Here is a 25,903-nt window from a genome sequence, read left to right on the forward strand (position 1 = left end):
TGCTTTACATGATGTAATCAATGACGTCAACAATCGTTTAACGAGAACATCCGAAGGGAAAAAACCCTCGAGCCAGAGCTTAAAAATTGTTTAAACGCAAGTTCAGGTTCTTCGGGCAGTTGGGAAAAACTTTTACTCCGAACAACCGTTATAAAATATCTTTCCAACCGATATCGATTCTAGTTCAAATCCCCGTATCAGTTTCCATGTAAATTATTTCCATAAAACGTTATATTTAAGGTTTCGAAACTATCGATGTCTCTCAAGTATTTAAATTGAAAGTTAAGTACAACGCGAGAAGACTTACTCGATATACCGTATAATACGCATCTACGGATTTCGAAAGCTACGTACAATCTAGGAAATAACAATTATACAACGTGTGTATACGGAAGTTGGTGCAGCGGCCTTAACTTACACCGACGTAGTTTCAAATTTAGGTTATTCATAAAAGTTCTTCCTAACTGTTTCAATCGGAAAACTTTTATATAACAGTTTGCAGTTATTTTCAGAACTTTTCCAAGCCCTACCCTCGAGTCTTCTTCGCTTCTATAATTATTCCATCCTTGTTCGAAATCGTTCCTCGTTCTATCGAAATCGCTTTAGGGAATAACGTCGGTAAAATGTCGTCGTTTGTACCGCATCGAAAAGGTAATCACGGCGAAAATCGGACAGAACGTATCCGTTGGTCGAAGGTTTAGCTGGAAAAAAGGCATGATGATTTTCATAACTGGTTGGTATTTTTGAAATAACGCGAAACGGTTCACGGAACAGACCAGTCAAAGGTGTTTTATGTTAGGCATACCGAAGCAAGAAGGTAGAATGGAGGAACTGTCGATGGGCTTCATTGTCACGGGGAATGTCGCGTCCTCTGGTTGCTGGCACCCGGGAGAAGAACGAGGAAAACAGCTCGAGGGATATGGCAACCGGTTTTATTGCTACGCCTTCCTCTGCCGTCTTATTCAACTACACGGTGCGTTGGACTCGCACGGGTCTTACGAACGACATCCTTGCGTCTACGGTCCTGTCGGGCCGCTTTGTACTCGCATGTGAAACAGAAGAGCCGTATTTACGAATACACCGGTTTCGGGGAATGACACGACGCGTTGCTGCGTCCGATAGCGACAATGTGGCAAACAAGAGATATCGATCTCGCCTGCGGTTCCACGTGAACCGCCGTTTGACGTAATGCCTTGAAAAAAAAAAATGACCGAGTCGAATTCGATGTTTGTCAAACATCTTTGGTAACCCCTGCTAGATTAAATCGATCGCATTGCTTCGCGATACGTGCCGTTTCATGTATCACACGCACACCGTCTGACAATTGCACAGTTAGCATACGTGCATAACCTTTCAATTTCCTAGTATAACGACAACTTTCACGCGATATATCAGCTGCAATTTCTACCATAACCGTACGTCACGTTCGATCGTTCTCCGATAGACTAAACGCGTGGAGGATGAAATAAGCGAATAATCTGTTTGCCGGGCACGAGCACCGTTGAGAAAATCACCGGAGAGAAAAATTGGAAGGATGGTAGAGGAACGGAACGCGGATTTGGAATGGCGAGAGGAATCGTTGGCGAGAGAAGGCTGGAACGTAACGCCGCGTTGCGTCGTGTACGGGAGCTCGCGACCGACATAACCTCGTACCAGTCAAAGCGCATTAATCGGGAGCTGGAATTCGTGGCGAAGGTCTGCTTGTTCTTGACATTGCGGGCTACCGCGCGGAGAGCGGCCTGACCGACTGTCGATCTCGTCAGTGAACAAAATTAAACGGCAGGCTAAAGAAGGTCAGCGAGCGCGTGCGTGTAACCGAGTATTAAGTAGGTAAAGGTCGTAAGGAACGCGTTGCCGCGGAAGAAACAGATTGTCACGTCCCCGTGTTCGCGTCGATGTTTTTCTTTTCCTTTTACCTCGCTCGAGCGCGTAAACACGCCCCCGTGTAAACTTTAACCAGATTCGTATTAACAGACGCGGGGTATTCGCCGATCGAATCGATCGCGAACGAATATTCTAGACTCGGTTTCGAGGTTACCTTCGTCGCGTCCACTCGCGAAGCGGCCAAGTCAAATCGCTCGAACGTTTTCGCATTCATCTTTCAACGTCCATGTCTATTTTTACCGTTGAAATTTCATCGTTCGAACGGATTCATTCTGGATTCACGAAGGAACAATAGCCTCGATTGTGCTGTTCGGCGATAATTGAAAATATCGTTGGTTCTGTGCCCGTGAGGGAATCAGCCACGTACCGACGAGAAAACGTATGCATATGGTAAAACGTGCTCGAACGGTCGCAACGAAGCGATGCATATCTCCGGCGAGCGCGTAGTTCGACCTATGTTAATTCGAGATTGTAACACTGGTTAATTACGTGTATCGGCTGTGTGCCGCGATCGAAATAACGGAACGTAGACCGATCGTTCGATTCCGCGACGAGGAAGAGGACAACGGGCTCCCCCAGGAAAGCACGCGGCCTACGCGCTCCGCAATTTTCCCTCGACCTCCTTTCCTTTGCGCTCCTCGAAAACGCTTGTCAGCCCCGTTAGCTTCCTTTCAATCCCGACGAATCGTATCTCCTTCCTCCTTCGTCTCCCGCCCCTCTCGCTCCGTGCTTTCCTATACTAGTATCGTCCACGCGAGCAGTCCACGTTCTTTCGCCGTTTCAAAAATTCATTTTTCATCTTGCCTACGGTAACCGACGTAATCCGCGCGACGCGTTTTGCCACGGAAAAAGAAACAGAGCGTATAACTGTAAGTGGGCGGATCGATGCGTCGCAGGCGAAATCGAGACGAAACAGAGACATCTGTCGCGAATCTCGTCGCGATCAACAATCGAACCACATATTTCATCTCGCTATGCCATCGATTGCATCATCGTTTGCTCAAGGGTGGTAATGGAACTGTATATCGCGCCCGACACCGACCGAACACAAATTTCCACAAATTTTTTTAGCAAATCTATCTTAGTTTCGCTTTAGTCGCGTGTTTTTTTCGTCAATCTCGCGCGGTGCAGGCGACAAATAACGACGCAACGTAAAAATAGTTAAGAGAAACGCGAGAAAGTGAAAAAGGCAGAGAGACAGAGAGAGAGAGAAAGAGAGAGAGGGGTAGCGAAAAGTATTATCGTCGATATAGAAGAAAAACAAAGACGATAACAAAGTATAGCTTACCGTGAATCTATCTTTCATCGAGCATGTCGCATGTTATCGTACCCGATGAATCGGCCGCGGTAAAAACGTTGGTTATTAATTCAGCAGCTGTACGCGATACAGGACAATTCCGTGGCTGCAGAAAAATGAAGTGTAATATCCGGGACGGGGGAGAAGGAAACGTTAGTTGCGAGGAGTATCAAAGTGATTTCGATCGAAGGCCGCGATCAACCGTCGGCGAACGAAACGCGTTAATAAATCAGCAACGACTCGTTTAGCCGGGCGACTTGGTAATGTTTCCCTCGGTCAAAGCTGTACACGTTCCATCGGGTAAATTGGAAAAACCGAGCAGCGTGGCGAAGGGCAAGGTCGCGGCATTGTATTATTTTACAAATCGCTCCGCTGCGTGCCGGAATCGTTATTCATCGATCGTAGCGAACCTGGCGAAATTGAGTTACATTATAAATGACATGCACTCCAGTGGCCGTTTACCGACCGATACTCACTTCCTGCTGTCACTCTGTCGCATCGCAGATGGTGTACGCGTATTCGCAAGCATGGCGCTTTCTAATCAAATCGCCGTTCAAGGTCTACGACCGTTTCGAAACCGTGGTTCGGCGATTAGACCAGACGAAACGATGTTTCGTAGTAGAGTGCGTCCTTGAGGAATCTCGGAAGCGCCGGACCCGGCCGGCCATTTTGGAAAGTTCCAGAAGTTCTCGGTGATGTCAGATCCGACTGTGCGGCAAGGATCGATCCGTCCCCGTCGGGACAATTTATTCGACGATCGGCCACGGAGCAAAGCCGGATGCGAATCTCCGCTCGGGATCATCGTACGTTGCAAGGATTATCGGGAATTCGATCGTGTAGATCCAGCTCGTGATTCGCTTCGCGTTTACGTTCTACGCTCGCGTATCGCGGACGGTGATTTTAGAGAATGAACTATAGCGAGAATCTCTCTGGTAGAACGAACAGGGTCAGGGTAAAAGGCAACGATGGGAGTAAAACGGGATACTTTCAACGGGACGAGCAATGCAACGATACCATACGATTCCATTCCGAACCACGTAGATTTTCGAAACGCGGAACACCTCTCCCTCTGCTTAACCTTTAAAATCAGCCAAACGGCCATTATTAGCGTGCGCACGGAAAATTCATATTGATCAAGAGCCGGGTCTATTTCGGGAAAGATTTAGCGGCGTTCGTGAAAATTGTATCCCGTTTCGCGCGATCTTCTACCGCGTGACTATGTAAGCGTAGGAATACCTTGAAAATTTGAGGACGAGGTTCGAGACGGCGAGCAAACAGGGCTCCCTATAGCGATAAGATTGTATTTACGCGGTTGCAGTAACGATGACCAAACAAGGAAAGAAACGAAACGCGGTAGCCATGTCTCGAAGGGAACTACTACTCGCGTTATTCTTCTTCGCTGTTATTTTCCGACGCGGCGAAACGTGTCTCGATGGAACGATGTATCGTCGAAAACGACGAATATCGACGAAAGCTTGGCTAAACGCGGCGCCATTAGGATGGATCGAACGTATCCGTTGCTGGTACCGAATCGAACACGGTGAAATTGAAGTTCTAAACACGAACAACGACAATTCTCTTCCGCGACAGAGTAAAGAGAGAACACTTTCTTTTCCAGGTTCGAGCAAACGCGTGTGCTCGACTCGCATGCCATCGAACATGCGATCGATGCCGATCCGTCGAAATTCCTCGATCAAACGAACTTGGTAAGAGGAGAACGTTAAGGGAACGAAACGGCGAAACACCGAAAATAACACCGCGAAAGCTCGTTTTCAACCGGTCCACCGCGAGGCGGATCGTTTCGCGGAACGGGAACGCTCGTTTCGAGGAAAAATTCTGAAGCGAGACGCGCGCTTTGGCACCGGTTATAATTCGTCCCTGTTTAGCCCTGGTGCACGCGATCGATCAACGGCCAGGCGAAAAGTAGAAAATACGTAAAGAAAGCCAGGAGTCACGCTTCCATTTCGTTCCACGCGATTCCGCAAAGTTCTTAATTTTCTCGAGATAAAGTCAGGGTCTAAAGAATAACGCGCACGCACGGCCGTGAGACGTGGTAACCTAGACCTAACCCAGATCTGCGATTCGCTGGTTTTCGTAGGCGTTCGATAGTTTGCGAGGTGTTAATAAATTACGAAGCGAGTTCCAGCGAAGCTGCTAGATTGCCTGCTGATGCGTTACGGGTTAACGTTACACGGGGTCGAGCTGTAATCTCCGTGGCGTCAGCATTCCGGCTAACCACTCGGGAGAACCTCCGGCGACTATTCTTCGTCCTCTCTACCGAGCGAACCGGCGTTATGCGCTTAATCGAAATATTCTTTCCCTCTATCGAGATTCAACGAACTTATACAACGATCGGAATCTTGCTGTTACTCGCTTTCGCATACTCCATAAGCTACGGGGTCTGCCTATGCTAGGAGGAAACGTGGATATTCGTAAAAATCGGCAGGCCGAATTTGTGGAAGAAGGTTGGATTAAAATTGCTTACTTACCGCACGTAGACACGGCAGGTAGAATTATTCACGCGTCGGTCGCTGATCAGTCTCCGTTTATCTTCGAAATAATCTTTCAGAGCCGTTACACCGAGCACAAAGATTATGGGTATCATGGCGACCTCCTTGCCGAAGGCATTTATGGCTGGCACCCAATTAAGTAGAACGATAAATACAAAATATATGTTGGCCACACGGCGGAATTGTTCGAGGAAATTGCGAGGTAGGAAGCTCAGCAAGGTGTACTTGGTGGTGCGTACTCTGAAAGCAGAGCGAATAAACCGGAATTCAGACGACGTATCGCGTCAGATTTTCACTCTCGTCTGGCAACGTGCTATTCCGGCAACGCGCGAGGCGAGAATCAGGAAGCGAGGATTAAACGACGCCCGGTACCAAAGAGAAATTTACCTATTGTTCACCCTCTTGCCGTTCGGGTGCTGACTCGGCGGCGTTTTCGGCGGCACTAAGTGATTCGGCACTATTTTCCTTAAACGGGGCTCCTCCGGCAACGGGCCGAAGCATCGGGCCCACAGCCTTCTCCACCAAGGAGGCTCGGCGCTACGTCTGATCGTGTATATCGACTCCGATCTGCAAACGATTCAACGAGAAAACGGCTAATTATCGAATTATATGAAACAATCGAAGCGATCCCAAGTGACCAATGGTCGGAGCGTTGAACTCAAAGCTAGGTCGCTCGACGAACGTTCGCCACTGAGTTTCTCCGACACGATCACGATCGAAACTGTGACGAATTCTTTTCCTCTCGAGTAATAAAGAACAAGTTATTTTCGAACGAAGGTTCGACAGCACTGAATCACCGGCAGAATTATCCCGACCAGTCGATTCTTTCTCGGAGCATCAACTGTTCCGGCATACGCCGCTAAATAAAGCGAGCTAATATACCAAGAGTTTCGAAAGAAAAATCCGACCGGTCGAGGGAAAGTAAATGACAGAGATCGGCTAGATAAGACATCGGGGAGATATCTGGATGTTGGAACGTACCTGGACGCTTGCCGCGAGTGACCTCGAAAGGAGGGCACTTTGCCAGCCATGGGCGGCCTGGAGTCGTCCCTGTGGCCAGGTGGAAGGATGAAGTCGGTCCTGGAGCCGACACGGCTGTGCCCCGTCACCGAATGCCCCTGCACGTCGATCACCTGGCCCTGGCTGAACGCTCTCTGATGACCAGGCTTCTTCAAGGCCGAGGGCCTGGACCCACCGATCGCGGACAGAGGGCCCAGATAGGAGCCGGCGTGCGGCTGGAAGCCCGTGTTGGTCATCCCACCGAGGCATTCGGCCAACACTCCGCCGTGGCTGGCCGATCTGGCGTGAGTCCTGGGGCACGGCCTCCTTCGGTTTCGCGCCGCGACCTCCTCGTCCTCGGTGCTCTTCTCGTTGCTGCACCCCTTCGCCACGGCGTTCGACAAGGAAGGGACGGTGGTGAAAACGGAGCTGGAGGCATCGGGCAGAGTGGCAGTGACTGGTTGTGTCGGCGCTGACCCGGGATAGTGCTGACGACCCGGTCCCGGGAATACGTAAACCGACGCCTGCCTGTCGATCTCCTTGCTCGCTGCTTCTGGCGCCACTTCTTCGGACATGCTGGCACATCTGCCGACAGATCCAATCTACCAGTTACCAAATCTGCCAAGGATACCGTTCATTCGACGCAAGGGTGAACGGTAGCAAGCGACCCTACGGAAAGTAGTGCTCCGCTGTGCGGAAACGACCAGGAGATGCATAGAAGGTAAGTAACGGAAGAAAGCGGCGTGGAAAAATCGGTCGATCGGTGATTTATTCGCGAGGGATCACGCGCAGAGGAAAGCTATCCTACTGCGTCGCGTCAAACGGTATGCAGGAAGTAACGTAATGCATTTCCAGCCGCACTCTCTCGCCATCGTGGGTGCACTTGCACTTAACCGGCACAGATATGCTATTAATAAGATTGCAGAGGGGGATAGAGAGAGAGAGAGAGAGAGAGAGAGAGAGAGAGAGAGAGAGAGAGAGAGAAAGTTTTTCGTACAAACGTCGCGAAAACCGATCGATTAAAGTCGTCAACCGTGTCTATAGAATTTTTACAAAACCTTGCGGAACGCTAATCACTTTATTCCGAATAATCCAATAGTACGGTTGACGAAATTGGCTTCAGAACGTTTATACACGCGAAACCGTGTAACCTTCGGTACACCTTATCGTAATAACTCATAATCGTTGAAATTGGCCGGAAATGGAACGATCCGCGCGCGTTCCTTTCGTTTGGCTGGCGATCGATTCCGGGAAAGTCGAGCTGCCTGGACGATAACGGCAACGACGGCCGCGAAAAGCTACAAGTGAACACGAGGCGGAACGAGAAGCAAAAAGGGACGTGGTGCTTTATTGGGGCGTGTCGAGAGGTGGTGCGAACGCGGGGTCGATGGTTCCCCGGCGGTTGGTCGATGTTTCGTTTCGAAATTTTACGCACCTGCACCCACACACCTACCCGCACCGCTCTTCTATTACGCGGGAGTATAGTGAAAACGCTGTTATCGGTCGTTCGTTGCGTACGCGATGCTCGAGAAAACGGTAACGTTGTTAAGTAATAAAGGCCTCGTGATTTCCCAGTCGCTCTTCCTTCCTCTCTCCCTAGTCTCTCCCTCGTCGAATGCCCTTCGAACCCCGAGAAACCGCGTGTCTCGGGACTAATAGCCGAGCGGTTAACCGGGGTACGCTTTTCCCTACGAGTTGGCCGTTAACGAAGTTGTCGAGCTAATTAGAACAAACCGGATTAAACGATACGATTCGACGCGGCACTTCCGTTAAAACCGCTTCACCAGAGGCAAACAGACCATCACGTGGAGCTCGATGGACGAAAAACCATCGCGATCGATAAGGACGACACCGGTGTGAATTACGTTTATCTTATTTGCCGTTAGCACGATGGCGACTGCAGATGTGCCGAACGATATCGTGTATACGCGTACGATATGCCGGGAAGCGATCCAAGACAGTGCGTTACTTTGACATCGTGATCAATGAAAAGCCATTCCAAAAATAACACCCGGCTCCGGGGGAAAAGATTAAAAGACAAAGTGCAACTGGTCGTCGGGTGCACACGTGAGAGGTTAAATAATCGATTTGCTATTTCGATGATGCCGCGTGCCTTTGCCGTTTTCAAGGCCAACGTCCCGAGGCCGCCACGAGATTTTAGCGGGTCAGAATTGGCTCGCAAACCGGATGAGTTATTAGTTAAGCGCGGTATTATCATTCCTCGTTTTTAGCCGAAGAAAAAGAGGGAAGGGGTGTATAGGCGAGGCGAGATCGAAACGAGAAAAGTCGCGGATCTACGACGACCCTGAAACCTAAAACGAGTAACGAGTCGCGAAGCTCGTCTCCGATCGTAACAGAGGGAATCGAGTTAACCATGAACGGTGGAGAAAAGCGAACGTGCTTAACGTGTACGTAAAACCAACCAAAGGATTCCGCTGCTGATCGATAACAGCCACCGGTGCCAACGTAAATCCCGTGTTCTAATGTACACGGACAATATCAAGGGTAGAAAAGTTGAAGGATGGAATTGGGTCACACGAATATCCACACCCCCTCTAAACGATAGGATTGCCACGAGTTCCGAGCTTGCACTGCTATCGAGCCCATTATCCTTCGCAATTATTCCATACCAGTTAACGGTTTCAAATTGTTATTTCTATCGCTTGTTAAGCCGATACCGAGTCCAACTACTTTGACTCTTAAGCGTTTCGTTTCATTTCCAGAATCTACGTCCGGTCGCTGAATTATTTCCAACGCTAGCCTTACTAAATAATTTCCTAAATAATCATTTTTTAATATTTTATTCAAAATTCTGCATTAGGCATTATCGCTATGATCGCTTCGCGTTCAGATTTTTCTTTCGATCTATCGTACAACCAATTTTTTAATGTCCTTTCTTGTTTTCTCTTTCTTAAGTTTTTCCTTCGTCTCTCTCTCTCTCTCTCTCTCTCTCTCTCTCTCTCTCTCTCTGCTTACTTACGGTGTCTTTGATCGGTCGTGGCAGGTTCAGAACGAAATCGTAAGAAAATAAAAAATATCGTTAGTTACTTCTTTGGAACATTTGTATTTTTATTGCTCACAGGTTTGTTAATATCGTTTATCGAATTTACAATTTGGTCGATTGATAAACGAAAGGATATTCGGAAATAAAAATATATTCTTAAAAAATTCGTTAAAATTACGTATTAATTATTATAATATCGGACTTTAAATAGCGAACCATGACAGATATACCTGTCTTTGTACAAAAAATTGCCACTTTCTCGCGACGAACATACTCGACGTTCCGATGTTACGAAACGTTACGTCGAGAAGTTATCGTTTTCACCCTGGTAAACTTTGAATTCGTTAACAGCCATTACGCATTGCTTGATTGCCCGAACAGCTCATGGTTGATGGAAGATAACGATGGTGAACATTAGCGGAATCGATAAGGAAAGAAAAAGTGTAATAACCGTTGTAAATAACCCGCGAAACGATAAAAAAGAAACGTATAGCTGAGCCAAGGTAAAAAAGTTAATGATATGAGCGCTATCTGTCGGTCGATTAGTTTGAAACCGCGATTCGCCGCCCGCCAAATGTGCTACGAGCGAACGCGCTAAAATTCGATATCTCCACCGCATAACCTCCAATTCCTGCGTTTAATCCACGAGCGAATAACCTCGCCGAGCAATCTTCGTTCCGAACTTAACCGAGCCATCTGCCTTTTCAGCCGACTCACGACCGTTCAACGGATTTATTTTCACTCTGTTACGACGCTCTTCTATTTTGTCGATACAAAAGCAACGCCAGCAACGTTCTACGCGTTCTTTCACGCGCACCGGTACTCGTTCCGTCCGGAGCGGAGACCGTTCGACGTACTACGACGGAGTTTATGCAATTTAACCAGTAGATGCTTTCGAACGGTCCTCCGATAACGAACCGGGGATGACCTCGCTCGGAAACTTGCTTCTTTTTTCGCCCCGTTTCTAGGAGACTACTCAACGATACTCGGAGCGAGCGTAACCGGTTTCGTGGCCGGACACCACGACCGTCGGTCGCTCCGGGAAAAAAAAAACTCAACCGATTCCCGGCACTAACCTTCGACCGATTCAACTATGTCCTAGGAATATCCCGGATTTTGCGAAACCTCGCTCTAACTCGTCCAATCGCGTGATACGTAGATTCGAATTTAAAAATGAATTTAAAAAAACCAAAAGTAGTGTCGTTTATCAAAGTTATTAATTTTATCGTTTTCTTTTTTCTTCCCTCTTTTAATAGATATTATTTCTCCACGATGATTGTTCCCCGTTGCGAAATCTGATAATCTCTTATCACAGGCGGTTTAAAACGTTTCGCTTTTCCAGACTCTCTCGTTACCGTTTCGCTAGAACGCCTGGTACTTCCGCATTTAGATGAAACTTTCTCGTAATAATTAAGTAAACGTTCAAAACGGCGTCGCGATGTATGTACGCGTTGGAAACTGCGAAACGCGACAATATGATCGATTCGAGGGTTGCTGTACGAATGCTATTCGGTGGATTCTGCGATTCGATGTGACAGAAATTACGTCGAAACGCGTATTTTTTGACAGTTGCTCATCGTTCGTCGACTATCTTTTTTATCCGAGATTTCATTCGAGAAACGCACACTTTCGCGAAGATAGTCCTCCCGATGGAATTAGAGGAAGCACGACATGTCCATTTGTTAATACTGTCATCTAGCGAGAACACCACAACGAAGTGAAAATCTATTATTTGTCGGAAAACATTCGCTTCGTTTTTCTCTCTGGGACAGATCCGATGCTTAACGGTTCGTATACGGAAAACGAAATGTTACCGATAACTTTGGTGCAAATATCGAAATGAAAATGATTTATCGGGGATAGTATAATAAAAAAAACCTCGCGCTTACATTTTTTCAGGCTCCCAACGTGGTCCACGTGGCCTTGGTTAACGCTTGTGAAAGCACAAGGGTAGCACACAATTATCCCCCACGTCTTCGAGCTCTCATCACATCGAGTGCACAACTAAACCAAACCAGGAAATCAACCGATATTTGACAGGGAAAATACAGTTATCGTATAACGCGTTTCTTTCAAAATATCTCTGTCGAAGTACATTTACTGCCGCACATCTTGACACGGTAGAACGTTTACGTAAATGCTCGGTGAAACGATTCCCACGTCGGTTACATTATTCTTTTCACGATGGTCTCGAGAAATACACGCGATATCGTGAACACGCTCCCTGAATCCCAACTGCTTATCCGTGTTTCGCGGCAACAAACCGAATGACCTTATTGTCGTATACGCACTGACAATTTGTATCGGCCGACCTACCGAGTACAACCGTCGCGAGGAGTTCTCGCACTACCGCCATCTACCGTCGCTCTTCAAATTTTTTTAATCCACAAGATAGAAAGTCCCTAGCGCTGCATGTCCGCGATTTTAAAAGTCATCCTGCATTCGTAATCAAAGTCGACGTTTTATAATTATCATCTATGCTCTGCGAATCGAACAGGTACGTGACAAAAGATGAATGCTCGTATTTTCATGCAACCTATCCACGTTTGTCGTTCGTCCGCGATTAGCTGATCGTTTGATAAATCTATCAATGATCGAATGGTCGCGAAACGTAAATGAAACGTCTGAAATATAGCAGTAAGATACTTAATCTCTGATAATTTAAGACTTTTCTATTTCACGAGATATCTTTGAATGAATCATAGAATGGGGAATTGTGAGAACCTAGGGAGAGTGTACGCTGCAGTAGCTCCACCAGCAGTAACACCACCACTACTACCGTCGTGCTGCTAGCAGCTCCGTCATCGGTAGCGAGCGAAAGAACGAGGTCTTCCGTTCCGGTATAATAGTCGTGCGAGTTAGTAGACGCGCGAACGGATACTAACATTTTTCGACTTTTATAGCATTCCCAAGAGAAACTCACGAGAACCTCGCGTTCGTACGTTTAGTGCTGTGATCAATTTCGTTGCATTTCGACCAACATGAATGAGGAATACGACGCGATCGTGTTGGGTACCGGACTCAAGGAATGCATACTTTCGGGTATGCTGTCGGTCAGTGGAAAGAAAGTGCTCCATGTAGATCGTAACAAATATTACGGCGGTGAATCTGCTTCGATCACGCCTTTGGAGGATTTGTTCGCGTAAGTTATTTCCATGAATAATCTATTTCGTTCCATTTTAATGCCAAACAACTATTGCCGGTGCTAGTATGCTATTTAGGGCTGTGATCGTTGACTTGTGTAATACAATGATTCGTCATAAATATTGATTTTTTTCTCCATTATACTTCCGAACGTTAGCGATTGATTATCGTTTGGTAGACTCTTCCGTCAAGCTTGCCTCGACACGATACGTGACGTACGTCGTCACCTGCAGTGATGCGCCGTTGCTATGCGACTACTTCCAAATTTTCATCCCTTTCTAAATAATTTTATCGGAAGGTTGGCTAGAATGCCACTCGACCAGAGTAGGGGGTACGGGCCCGCCCCGTGAAATACACGTTCGATCGAACCTGATAAATCTGTTGTGGCATTTTGCAGAGTTAGCGCTACATGCTGTTTCCCCTCGAGATACGTTTTCTTTGCCACTCGTTCGATCATCCCAACCTCCTCTTTCCTCCTCCCGCCTCCCGCCACATATCTCTGTTTATCGTTAGAAAAACTTATGTACGTCCATCTAATTATTTCACGTATAAAGATACCGGACAGTAACATACGAAATTAGTCTGCCGTATGTTGTTTGAAAACGTAGCAGCGAAAAATGTTCAGTAACCAAACATGTACCGTTAACTTAATCCACTTCCTATCAAATTGAACATATGTTTGCCTTCTTACGCAAACTCGGAAGTTTAAAGAAAAATTGCTCTCATTCGCATAGCGATATTCCGTTTAATCCTTCGTACGAAAGAAGTAGCTTCTTTTTTTCTTTTTTCTTTTTTTTTTTTTCTTAATGAATTCAGCTTTTCCAAAATAATCGAAACTCGTTGCTAATCGGATAATGAAATAATATGGCTTTTCTGTTACTCATGTAACGAAAAACGATAACATATCCGCGTGACTGTGTGCTTCTGGTTCATCAGAGAGACGGTTATCATATGTCCGGTTGCACTCAATAAAATGTAACACGCATCTAAACTACCTATCTGTTGTAACAGTAACTGTTGTTCGTCTGCACTTGCGCATAACCAGCCTAAAGAACGCTTGAAAACAATGTGAAAGTAAACGGAACAAAGTTGCTTTCCAAAAGAGATACTTACGACATTAACTCAAAATCGTGCAACATTGTTTAATAATTTTACACGTTGTAACAAATTGCTTCTTCGTTTGTTTGACACTTAGAAATGTACGCCATTTTAACATATTGTTTATATTTCATTCACGATATATTTTGTCGATTATAATAGGAAGTACGAAAAGCAGAGAAAAAAAGTCGAAAACGAGTACTGTTAATTTTTAAATACATAATTAGCAGAAGTTGTTTACATCCGTAATGTCGGTGTTACCGAGATTTACGTGTGTAAGAATTCAATATGTATATCTGAAAAGAAAACATGGCATTTATTTTGATCGCTAATTTTGGTCTTATGCGTTATCTAGGAAATTCAAGGTCGCGCCACCTGGTGAATCCTATGGTCGTGGTCGCGACTGGAACGTTGATTTAATCCCAAAGTTCCTGATGGCAAACGGCTTGCTGGTAAAACTTCTAATTCACACAGGCGTGACGCGGTATTTGGAATTCAAATGCGTCGAGGGATCTTACGTCTATAAGTCCGGCAAAATTTCAAAGGTGCCGATAGATCAGCAGGAAGCATTGTCCAGCGATTTAATGGGCATTTTCGAAAAAAGACGTTTCCGTAGCTTCCTTATATGGGTACAAAATATGCAAGAAGACAATCCTAAGACTTGGGACGGCTTCGATCCATTTACTAATAGCATGAGTGCTTTGTACAATAAGTTTAATCTCGATAAAAACACTCAAGATTTCACAGGACATGCACTAGCTCTTTATAGGTAAAAAAAATCTAAATATTAATTTGGAAATACTATATCAACGCTTTGATGATTAACACATCGCAATATCCCGTTCGTTTGTTTCAGAGATGACGAATACATAAGCCAAAGAGCGATCACTACTATAAGGAGAATTAAATTGTATAGCGATAGTTTAGCACGTTACGGAAAATCACCATATCTATACCCCATGTACGGCTTGGGTGAACTTCCACAAGGTTTTGCACGACTTAGCGCTATTTATGGTGGAACGTACATGTTAGACAAACCGATAGATGAAATCGTAATGAAAAACGGAGTGGTAAAATTTAGAGCATTTTCCGAAATTATAGTATTCTCTGTGATTTATTTCATAGCTAATTACCGATTTTTATTATAGGTTTCTTGTGTGTGTTCCGGCGACGAAGTAGCTAAATGTAAACAATTGTTTTGTGATCCTACATATGTACCTGAGCATGTGAAAAAAGTGGGTCAAGTCATAAGATGCATTTGTCTTTTAGACCATCCGATACCGAATACGGGAGATGCTCTTTCAACGCAAATTATTATTCCACAAAAACAAGTAAAAGCAAATTTGTATTTCGACAACATTTTGACTATGTCAATGTTTCGTGATATTGATACAGCATTCATCTGGTTTTATTTCTCAGGTTAATCGTAATTCCGATATCTACGTATCTTTAGTATCGCATACTCATCAAGTAGCGGCAAAAGGATGGTTCATAGCCATGGTATCTACTACTGTGGAAACAAAGAATCCAGAAGCTGAAATTAAACCAGGCTTGGATCTACTTGGACCGATTAAACAAAAGTTCATATCAGTATCTGATTATATGGAACCGACAGACAATGGATGGAGAGTCAGATTTTTATATCGACAAGTTATGATGCTACAACGCATTTTGAAACTACTTGTTTAGATGTTCTCGATATATTTAAACGAGCTACCGGTGAAGAATTCGATTTTAACAAAGTAAAGCAAGACCTAGGCGATGAAGACCAGTAACCGTAAGATAATTACAATTACTGGTCAGTTTTAAAGCTAGTTCATGCTGAATTGAAAAAAAAAAAAAAAAAAAACGAGCGAGCAACATAATTTAACGTGTGTATGCCGATAACGTCGGTGTTTATTGAACTCTCGGAGCAGATGCAATCTGTCAATAGACATGCCTAATCCTAGATTCTCCTTAATGGAGGACGTTAACGACAAACATTATTCAAAATTTATTTTTCAAATTTATTCCAATCTAATTCTACAAACTGCCCTTTTTACATTATGTCTAAAGTACACGTGTACAACCATTTTCACAAAAAATTGATATTAGAACTCGTAATATCTGTCGTCTGGACATTTGTCGATAAATTTTGAACAAATTATGAATTGCAATTTATTATACCATTTAAGTGTATTAATGTATTCGTCACTGACATAGAATTTGAATTATATATGACAGTGCCGATTATCATGACTTTATAAATGTATCATATTTTACGTATCAAATTAAAGCATAAGGATAACTGTTTATTGAGATTGTAAATGTTAAAAAATCCTATAGTTATATTGCTAATTGCAGTAGTCAAAAGATCATATGTTACAACAGGAGTACAAGATAGAATTAATTTAAAGAAGTAAATTCGACACGCAAGTATATAAATAGCATGCCGCGATATAGCATTAGAAAATATGTCATAATTTTGCACATTTAGTTACAATATCTTCAATTCCAAATTCCAAACAGTTACGTTAAAAAAGAAAGGAAAGACAAAGTACATACATATAAAATGAAATAGTTACAAAAAGTAATTGTCTATACCAGAGAAGATTGCAGAAGATTTATGTCGAATATTCAAAAGAAAAAAGAGCGGCCAACCATTTAAACATAAGTTAAATGGATATATATTATATACTTTCTCATTCTCGAATATGCGAAAGTGAGAATATAGAAAAGATGGATCGTTGAAATGTTGTTATTTTATGTGAATTTGAAGCTGGAATATTTCTTTGTCCAGTATTTATAAGATGATCATTATTGATAGAGAAACACATTAATAAATCTAAAGAAGTCAAGTATGTACAGACGTATATTGTTTTTTGGAATTATTATACGTGAGCACTTGCGTATGCGTGAATGTTTTGTTAATGAGTGATTGGCTACTTCCAGAATTTTTTGTTTCGCTTGCATTTTCGCTTCAAATTGTAAGCGCACCGTGAATTCGTATTATGTATGAAATTTACTGAATGAAGATACGTGATTCCCTATTACTTTATCTAAAATGTTATTCACGTAACTGTAATGTGACAGTCATAAAAAAAATAAATCATACTATATTAATCTCATTACTTTGTATTTCTATCTATTACATAATATAAAAAAAATACTCAATACATTTACTTACCAATAATAATTTAAACAAGCTTTAAGACATAGGTGTTGTTATCCCTGCATCCAATGACCACAATATCGTTATCAACAACAGGTGATGAAAATACCTCTCCAGGAAGTTTTTCAATTTTTATCAACCTATTGTTTACAAAGTTATATATATTTAAAGTACCATCTGTACATATCACGAACAGAAAATATTTTCACACCAGGGAGTGGCCAAAATCGGCGAATGAAAATTTAATACATATCTCAACGTAGGTTTAGTTTTAAAGTTTGTGTCATCTGATTCTAAACAGTACACATTTTTATTCTGACTAGCTAAAATAATATTTTCATATTTGTATTATTCTGCTTCACAAGATATGAAAATACATTACCATTAATTTTGTATGTCCACATCTGTAAAGTTAAAAAATAAACCGAAATGAAAGTGATTATTACGTTTACCAACAGGGGTATATTCAATTTTTATATACTCATTACCTTAATATTAACTTCAATATCAAAGCAACATAATAATCCTGTTACAGAACAAAACAAGACAAGTCCACTGTTCAGTAACAAAGGAGCAACAAAGATTGGATCTGATAATTTATGTTTCCATACAAGTTTTCCTGATGATTGTTGCAGCGCTAAACAAAATCCATCAACGTTCCAAACAATATTGTATTCGATGAAAAGTGTAAACAACCAGATGCGCTAATACTTCCATTGCCGCATTTAAATTTCCAAACTTCAGATCCGTCCTGTAGTAGATATCTTTATATTTATTATTATCATCTCATGTAATTTACTACTAGAGAAATGAACATATACCTTTACAGATAAGCAATATACATAACAATCATAAGAACCGACAAATATTGTTTCCTTTAATGTACAAAGTATTGCAGAACATTTATAATATTTCCTGTTTGATGATTCCAAATGATTTGTCCCGTTTTAAGTGAAAGCAATATACATTACCATCGTAACATCCTGTGAAAAGAAGAGTCAAGGAAATTTGAATAAATTTTTGTACATTAGACTTACCCACTATTCCTCTAAAATTATCTAAAACCAAAACTGAAGCCTCAATTCTGTCAGGTAATTTGACTTTATATGTAGAATTATAGCAGTCTTTGTCTAATCCAAAAGTAAAAATAAATCCAGAATGAGAACCAACAGTTGTATATATTTTCCCACTAAATAAAGTAATCATTAATCAAACTATAGAAGTGCATTACAAATCGTTCATTAAAAACATACTTACTCGGAATAACAAAATATGGTTGGTGATGCATCTACACACTTTTCTAGATCGTATGTGTTTAGTACTTTAACATTTGAAATTGCATCATATTGTACTTTATATCCTTCATTTACATGTGACACATTTTTATATATTTGCCCTCTACACTTGTACCACTGACACGTGTAAATCTCATTTGTTTGAGTCATTGGGTTTAAACTTTCTTTGTCATTAGAGTTTCCCGAAGACTGTTTTCTTTCTATACTAATAGTACGAGTTACAGGTATCCTTTGAGACTGACTACTTTTTCTTATCCTGACTCAATATATTATTTTTTATATAACTAAAACATTCATTAACAGTAGCATCCATTAAAAGCATGCCAATTAATTCAGGAAATTCCATATTTGCTCTTTCAGATATTGTATTTGATATTTGAAGTGCTAATATGGATGTACCTCCTAATTTTACAAATCCGTCATTTTTATGTTGTAAATTGTTTTCCCCAAATAGACGTAAAAATAACTTCAATTTCTTTTAAATCTATCTTATCTAATGCTTTATACCTTAACTCTTTTTGCATGTAGTGTTTTTTTCATAAATTCTAAAGAAATTTTTCCGCTAGTTGTAAATTCAATATGCTCCATGAAATGAATTTTATCTGGTCTATATAAAGGATCTAATTTACTCAAATGTCTCACCATATTGGTATTTACATCGTGATAATTTGTAATATTTTCCTTAGTAGAAAAATATAAATGTAAATGATGACAACTATCATCCCATACTACATAACTACTTTTACAAAATCTATTTGTAATACAAATTCTTGAATTTTTGTCAGATCTACTTTATTTCCAAATTTTTTTACAAAACTGTTCTTTCTTCCTTTGTAAAATATCCTACCATTTTCATCAATCTGAAATAAAAATATATTTATTGTTATTGTTATTATTATTATTACTTGGATTTGTATTAACTTACATAACTATATCACCAGAATCACGAAATAATGGTAATTCTAAGTCTTCTATATTTTCATCATTCATCACACACACCCTTTGATTGCTACCTGTCCAAAGAAATATGATACACAATAATCATCTTGTAGCATTATTTTACATAAAAATGAAGTCAGAATTGTAATGTTACCTATATAAAGAGAGCCTGTGCCGCTTGTTATTAATTCTCCATTTTCATTCTTAACTTGAAACACAGTATGTGATAATAATTGCCCCAAGTAGTGTACATTAAATTGTCCATTTGTTAATATAATTTCGTTAATACTAGCCCAACAAGACACTTCAGTAATACCATAAATGTTATAAATTTTAGTACCATTATAAGGATGCTTAGTTTCAGAAATTAATTCTAGTTTGGGAAAAGGTTCACCACCAAAAAGAATAGCTCTTAATGAAGTATTATTACTCAAAATACTGGTTTTCAAACATTCAGCTGTCCAACTATACATAAAAACTGATGGAGTTATTTGTAGTATAGTAACTTGGCTAGAATAAGCTTTTTTTAAAAGCCTAAAAATAAAGATTGCTTATATAAATATAAATTTTATATGTAAATTGCATTTCACTTCATAATTATAACTTACCTATTTGGATTGTTCTTCAAGGACTTTGAAACCATAAAAAGTGTTCCAGCATTTGAGAGTGCAAGAAAAATTTCGACAACGCTAGGATCAAATGTAAAATTTGTAAATTGAGAAATTTTATCACACTTTGTTATTGTCAGTATTTTGTTCAAATCTAAAATATTAGGAACTATACAGGAATGAGTAACTTTGACCACTTTTGGTACTCCAGTTGAGCCAGAAGTAGAAATTGCATAAGCATAATAATTCTGTTTCGAATTTTGTGTAATTTTTTTTTGTACATGTTTCAATTTGATAAGATAAATGCATTCTCTGTGTATTTTAAATCGATATATAATGTCTCCTTCCACAATTATTTGTTTACAAAACAAATACTGAATATTTAAATAACTTTTTAAATTTGTAAATTCTACTACATCTACAGGTATATTTACAAAACTGTGTTTGCTACTTAAAATTCTATAAGAAAAAAAAAATTATGGATAATCAAAATTTATATTGTTTATTATGTTTATTATATCAATATTTTAAATATTCTATATGATCTAATGTCTTACCCAAGCATTATAAAAATTACACAATATTCAGGTACATCAAAATATATACCAATAAATTCGACATTTTTTATGCATTTTAAATAATCAGAAATCATATCTTTCGTGGCAAGAATTTCTCTGTAATGTATATAAATAGTTTCTTGTAGATCATGATACTCTATAGCCACATTATCAAGTTGATCCCAGTTACAAATATCATGTAATTTCTTTGGAAGATTTTCAGAATCGTCAGGATAAAATGTCAAATTTTCATTTTCACTATCTAAAATAGTTATCGTGTTCTTAATAAATGTTAATTAAATATAAAATATTCAATGTTTAAAGCATCATGATTACACTTACCCATTGTATATAATATGTTTATTTGATGTTAATTCTTCAATGTACAAAATTAATTCTTTTTTGCGTTACTTACAACAACTGAGAAAAATAAAAATTGTTTTAATATTTATTAGTCTTACAGGCATTTAAATGATTCACTTTAATCGTAGGTTATGTTACATACTTTTAACATTATGATAATTACTGTATTATAATTTTTTCATTGTATATCACAGTGCTTTGCGTTCTTTCAACTTTTCCATTTAACGATTAAGATTAATAATATAAATTGTAATAATTGTTGTCTTATTAAATTAGAACTATACATTTTGTAGATGCGTATGAAGTTGGAAAGAAAGTGTAACGCATATACATACGTGTGCGCGTGTGCACGTTTTTACGTACATACTTTTTATTTCGTTTTTACAGTTTAAGTTACATCTATTAACTAGATAATATGTAAAGTTGCAGTTCTTAACAATATAATCTAATAAATTCTTTTTCAACAGATTTATAAATAATTTTTCACTTCACATTTATCGTATTCTATTATATAAGGATTATTTAAATAAAATGGTCAAACATTACAAATCACATTTATATTCTATATAAATGAAACGCAATAATTGTTGTTGCACAATTATTGTTATGTAATGTATTCCAATATAGAGATAATAATAATTACAATAATACAAATGTATTAGTATAATTTTCATAATGCACGCTAAATAGTATTATTTATCGTTATACAAGAAATTTGAAATAAGTGAAATAAAAATATATTAATGTGACTTATTTTATTTGGTACACTATTTGGTACATAGAATGGTCAGTGCTATGACAATTTTTATGAATTCTTTAAAACAATGCAGATAATGTATTAACTGTTAATTTTTTGAATACTGAAACTTTAATCTACTTTTCTTCACACCATTCATTTTCTTTGCGAACTTGGTCTTCTTCTGATGCAGAGAAATCATTTTTAATATTGAATGTTTTGCGAATTTCTTCTGGAGTTTTGCCTTTTATCATGTTAGCAACAGTTTTGCATGTCACATCTAACAAGCCTTTAATATCAAGATAATTAGCTGCCAAAATTAATTCGAACAATGTTCCTTGATCAACCTGTAAGTAAATTTTTGAATCATATTTTTCTAAAAATATGATAAACATAATAAATAACAAATAAACCGATAATATAGAAAAAAAAGTTATTCTCTAATGGTTAAAAATAATATTAATTTTATAAAAACAATATTAATAAAAGTTAAATATTTACCTTTAAAAAATCTGCATCCCAAGAACTTATATCATCCGTACGTTTCTCCTTATTTTCATCATCTTCAGGTAGCGGTGGATCATCTTTGTGATAAGTTGCCCATTGTAGTACCTTCCTTAAAATAGCAGAATTAACATTTGGAAGAGGGACAACTTCTTCCTCATCTTCATCCATCCCAAGATCTTCCAGCATAGTTTTTATAGTCACGGAACATTTTGCAATAGCGACATCCACTTCGAAAACTTCGCCATCAGAGCTCTGTAGTTTGATGTTAGGCATCTAGAATAAATTTTCAACCATTTCTTAGAATGCGCTTAGCAACCAAAATGTCCAAAAATAAATACTTTTCGACGATGAAGTGACGCAACGATGAAGTGTTTCTTTATTTTGATACTAGCAACGTTGTTTTCTTCATCCGTAATATGTTAAGATTCTTTCGTTAATTTTGAGATATAACATGGAAATATTTCTTTTTCACCTAGGTTATAATATACTTTATTTAAGATTCCCTTCTCAGATTCTAACAGGCACTTCATCGATGCAACAAAACATCTAACGCAAATGACGTTTTCTTATAACAAGTAATGTACACAAAATATAACTGTATTGAAAAATCAAGCGCACTATTATACATAAACGTCTACTACTGGAATTCAACAAAATGTCAGACTAATCACCGTGAAATACTTATTGTAGACAATGTAAAGAATTATCGAATAATTTGTTACACCGTTGATCAGCAGAAAGCACTTGTTCTCCTGTTCTCTGTTACTCTCCTTTTAAATTTGATTCTCTCACTCCCTTGCAATATTCGTTTTCTATCCTTTTCGATGTGTCGAGGCCCTATTTATGTCCTTATACTCCTATTTCTTTTTCCTCTTCGTAGATTTTGGTATGGAGGGAACGTGAATTTTGTGTAAAGTACCGAAACTGACGCAAGATGGCACCACAGTGCTACGCAACGATCGAGTAAGGAAATTTGATTCGTTATAGAACTACGTTTTTCATTATTTTCAAAATAATGTTAGAAAATCGTAACTTTTCCGTACCGAATACTTAAGAAAATCGATTGATTTAATTTTAATAATATAAACACCGGTAGTAAGATATTTTTATATCGGTAGAAAATAATAGTTACGATTAGATCGAAGTAAGGAGAATATCGTTTCAAAACCGATAAGGGAAAATGACTAATCGTTCGTTTATCGCTAAATTTTGTTCCCGTAAAAGCCACGTGTAACGGAAAAGCTTCATATTTTACAGGGGCGTTTAATTTTTATTCGACCGGCATGGCGCCTCCAAGTATATCACTGGACACTAAAATTGAAAAATTACGAGGTATAGAATGAATCGAGAGGAAAAATTGCACGGTAATTTCCTACCATAACGATCGGTCTCTTTTCAGCGTAAGAGTAATAAAAACAAGGGGAAACCTTACCCCGTCGTTTCCCAGCGTAAAATTTTCTTCTACTATTACTCGAATAATTCGTCTTGAAATTGTACGAAAGTCGGTGTGCATAAGCGAGTGGTAAATCCATACGAGAGAGACATTCGTTTAGGCGCCAACAGCCTACGCATTCTTCCCTTACTCTTTCCCGCCATCATCTTTCTATTTCACCCTCTTCTTCCCCATTCCTCTTCCCCCTTTTTTTTTCTCCTCGGCCACTTTCTAGATCGTGGAAACGAACGACGAAAAGGATTAAGTTTCGCTTTATTCTTAACTCTCTCTCTCTCTCTCTCTCTCTCTCTCTCTCTCCCCCTTCTCTTCTCCCCGTTATAACTGTGAGATAGAAGTTGCGAATGAAAAAATGGTCGCGGGAACTTATTAGAAGGAAAGTAAAAGCTGTGTTAGGGTGATTCGATTACCGTATGAAAAAGTTCATTCGATTTGCGGACTGATCGATCGATGGAACGGGAAGGTGCGTTCCCGAGGGTAGTTTTACTATCGATGCGTCGGAAGGTGCATTAATGCGAGTCGGTTTGCTCGAAGCAGGCCAAACGGATGTGAGTCGTAACTTTTCAATCAATCGTCGAATAGTACGAAATGGAAAAGTTATCGAAAGCCAAGCATACTTCTTTGATTAGTACGATGTTCTCTGGATACGCGATACACTCGATCGTATTCGACGTATCGTGTTAATTTATTAGCCACGATTGAATAAGGAGATTCGGTATGACGATGGAGAAGTGTTTGGAATAGTCGGTCGAGCCGTGGGAAGAGACGGAAAAGAGTTTGCGGGTGGAAGTCACGAAGGTGCTTCGAAGTTAAATGAAATTTCGAATACGAAATTACGGGCGAACCGTTTATTTTATGTTCACGGAATTTATTTATTTATTCCGTGGAAATGTCATTTATACGGGTATAACGAAGCCTTAAATCTGTACAAGTACAATTTAACTTGCAATTATATAGGTATTCTCTTGACTTAGCCGAAGAAATCGTCGCCCGTAAAGCAGGATAGCTATTGAAAAAAATATCAAAGCACTTCGCGGTAATTAAAGAAGCTAAGAGCGCGCGAGAATGAATTTTCGAAATGATTTTCATCCTACGAGGGCAAGGGAGAAACGGAAAACCGGGCTAGGAAAGACAAAGTTTATTAACCTTACGCAACTATTAAGAGCGGTCGTAACCGCGATGAATGTTAACGAGATTACTTCTGTTAAATAGCTCGGGGTGGCCTTTTACATCCCTCGAGAACGGATCGTTTATAAAAGCTGCGATTTCGCTTTGTTTCCGAAGCGTGAAGCCTTATTAAAATTTGCTTTAAGCTTTCAATCAACTTTACTCTCTCTCTCTCTCTCTCTCTCTCTCTCTCTCTCTCTCTCTCTCTCTCTCTCTCTCTCTTTCTCCGATTCTTAGACCTTTAGTTCTAATTTCATCTGTGGTCAATGAACACTTAAAGTGCGGAGAAAACGAAATGTGATGCACTTGGCCGGCGTCCGAGTGAATGAAAAGTTTCAAAATGAGAAGGGTAGTGACACTACACGCGAGAGAGAGAGAGAGAGAGAGAGAGAGAATCTTTCTTCGTGGCACGCGTCGATATAGCTAGTCTATGCTACGTAATGGTTGCGGTGATAAATGCCGAATTACGCAGATCCTTCGACCCGAAGGCGCCACTACGTCTGTCCTCCACACCTCTTCAAACTCCTTCTTCCTCTTCCCTTCCTACGATTCATACGTTTAACGCGTTTTCCAGTCTCTTTCGTTCCTCGTCTCGATGCGTGTCCACCTTGGTTAGATGACCAAGTAAAGTTTTCGATGATCGTTGCAGGTCTCGCGCTTCTTCCGGATACGTCGTGGTAAACTAGGCGGAAGAACGATCGTTACGAATTCATTCGACCGCAATGATCCCGAGAAGGAATTAAACGGGACGAATAGTTGGATTTTCACCAAGGAAATTTCTTTCTAATCAGCTGATCCAATCGATTTTACCGTTAAACACGCGCAGCACCAGTCGTAGAGAAGATATTTAGGTGTGTATGCGATGAAAATCTATCGAGGAAACAGTATTGCGAACGAATTTCGATTTTTCTCCTACGTCGTGAACTTTCCTTAACCGGTCGCCGTGCGTAAAAGTAAAAAAGAAAAGAAGAAAGAAGCTTTTCCAGATTAAACAGATACCTGTCTGCCGAGTCTTGCCAGTCGTTTTTAACGAGAAATACGCGGGCGTTAAGGATTAATTATTCTTGTAAAAAGCTCGCTCCTGTAATTCTTACGTTCGTTAACCATCGTCGGCCGGAATTTTTCGAAAGCATCTTTCGGAATTGATATTAAGCTCCGCCGTTTCATTATAAACACTGCTCGTCAATATTTGCT

At 40.2% G+C, this 25,903-nt stretch overlaps 5 protein-coding genes across 5 annotated transcripts; 1 reads left to right on the forward strand and 4 right to left on the reverse strand.

Moving 5' to 3' along the window:
- Window positions 1–5,666: 5,666 nt before the first annotated feature.
- Window positions 5,667–7,265, reverse strand: LOC143220780 (uncharacterized). The gene is made up of 3 exons (XM_076446369.1): window positions 6,673–7,265; window positions 6,079–6,258; window positions 5,667–5,931 (listed from the first exon to the last, which is right to left on the reverse strand). The coding sequence occupies exons 1-3, from the start codon at window positions 7,263–7,265 to the stop codon at window positions 5,667–5,669; spliced, it is 1,038 nt and encodes a 345-aa protein (XP_076302484.1).
- A 5,410-nt stretch (window positions 7,266–12,675) lies between these two features.
- On the forward strand, window positions 12,676–15,711 carry LOC143220781 (rab GDP dissociation inhibitor beta-like). The gene is given in 6 exon segments (XM_076446370.1): window positions 12,676–12,836; window positions 14,292–14,705; window positions 14,793–15,006; window positions 15,085–15,267; window positions 15,356–15,557; window positions 15,560–15,711. Coding segments are annotated over 6 exon segments (1,326 nt in total).
- Window positions 15,712–17,112: 1,401 nt separating this feature from the next.
- On the reverse strand, window positions 17,113–18,532 carry LOC143220784 (beta-alanine-activating enzyme-like). The gene is given in 10 exon segments (XM_076446372.1): window positions 17,113–17,288; window positions 17,291–17,428; window positions 17,431–17,491; window positions 17,576–17,742; window positions 17,745–17,838; window positions 17,909–17,994; window positions 17,997–18,038; window positions 18,041–18,070; window positions 18,125–18,276; window positions 18,345–18,532. Coding segments are annotated over 10 exon segments (1,134 nt in total).
- Window positions 18,533–18,623: 91 nt separating this feature from the next.
- On the reverse strand, window positions 18,624–21,000 carry LOC143220785 (beta-alanine-activating enzyme-like). The gene is given in 7 exon segments (XM_076446373.1): window positions 18,624–18,857; window positions 18,890–19,116; window positions 19,119–19,242; window positions 19,304–19,395; window positions 19,476–19,855; window positions 19,930–20,177; window positions 20,992–21,000. Coding segments are annotated over 7 exon segments (1,314 nt in total).
- Window positions 21,001–21,722: 722 nt separating this feature from the next.
- Window positions 21,723–22,365, reverse strand: LOC143220783 (S-phase kinase-associated protein 1-like). The gene is made up of 2 exons (XM_076446371.1): window positions 22,087–22,365; window positions 21,723–21,932 (listed from the first exon to the last, which is right to left on the reverse strand). Exons 1-2 carry the CDS (start codon window positions 22,363–22,365, stop codon window positions 21,723–21,725), a joined length of 489 nt encoding a protein of 162 aa, XP_076302486.1.
- Between the last annotated feature and the right edge of the window lie 3,538 nt (window positions 22,366–25,903).

The sequence above is a fragment of the Lasioglossum baleicum genome, unplaced genomic scaffold (genome assembly GCF_051020765.1).
Source record: "Lasioglossum baleicum unplaced genomic scaffold, iyLasBale1 scaffold1564, whole genome shotgun sequence".
NCBI classification, from domain to species: domain Eukaryota; kingdom Metazoa; phylum Arthropoda; class Insecta; order Hymenoptera; family Halictidae; genus Lasioglossum; species Lasioglossum baleicum.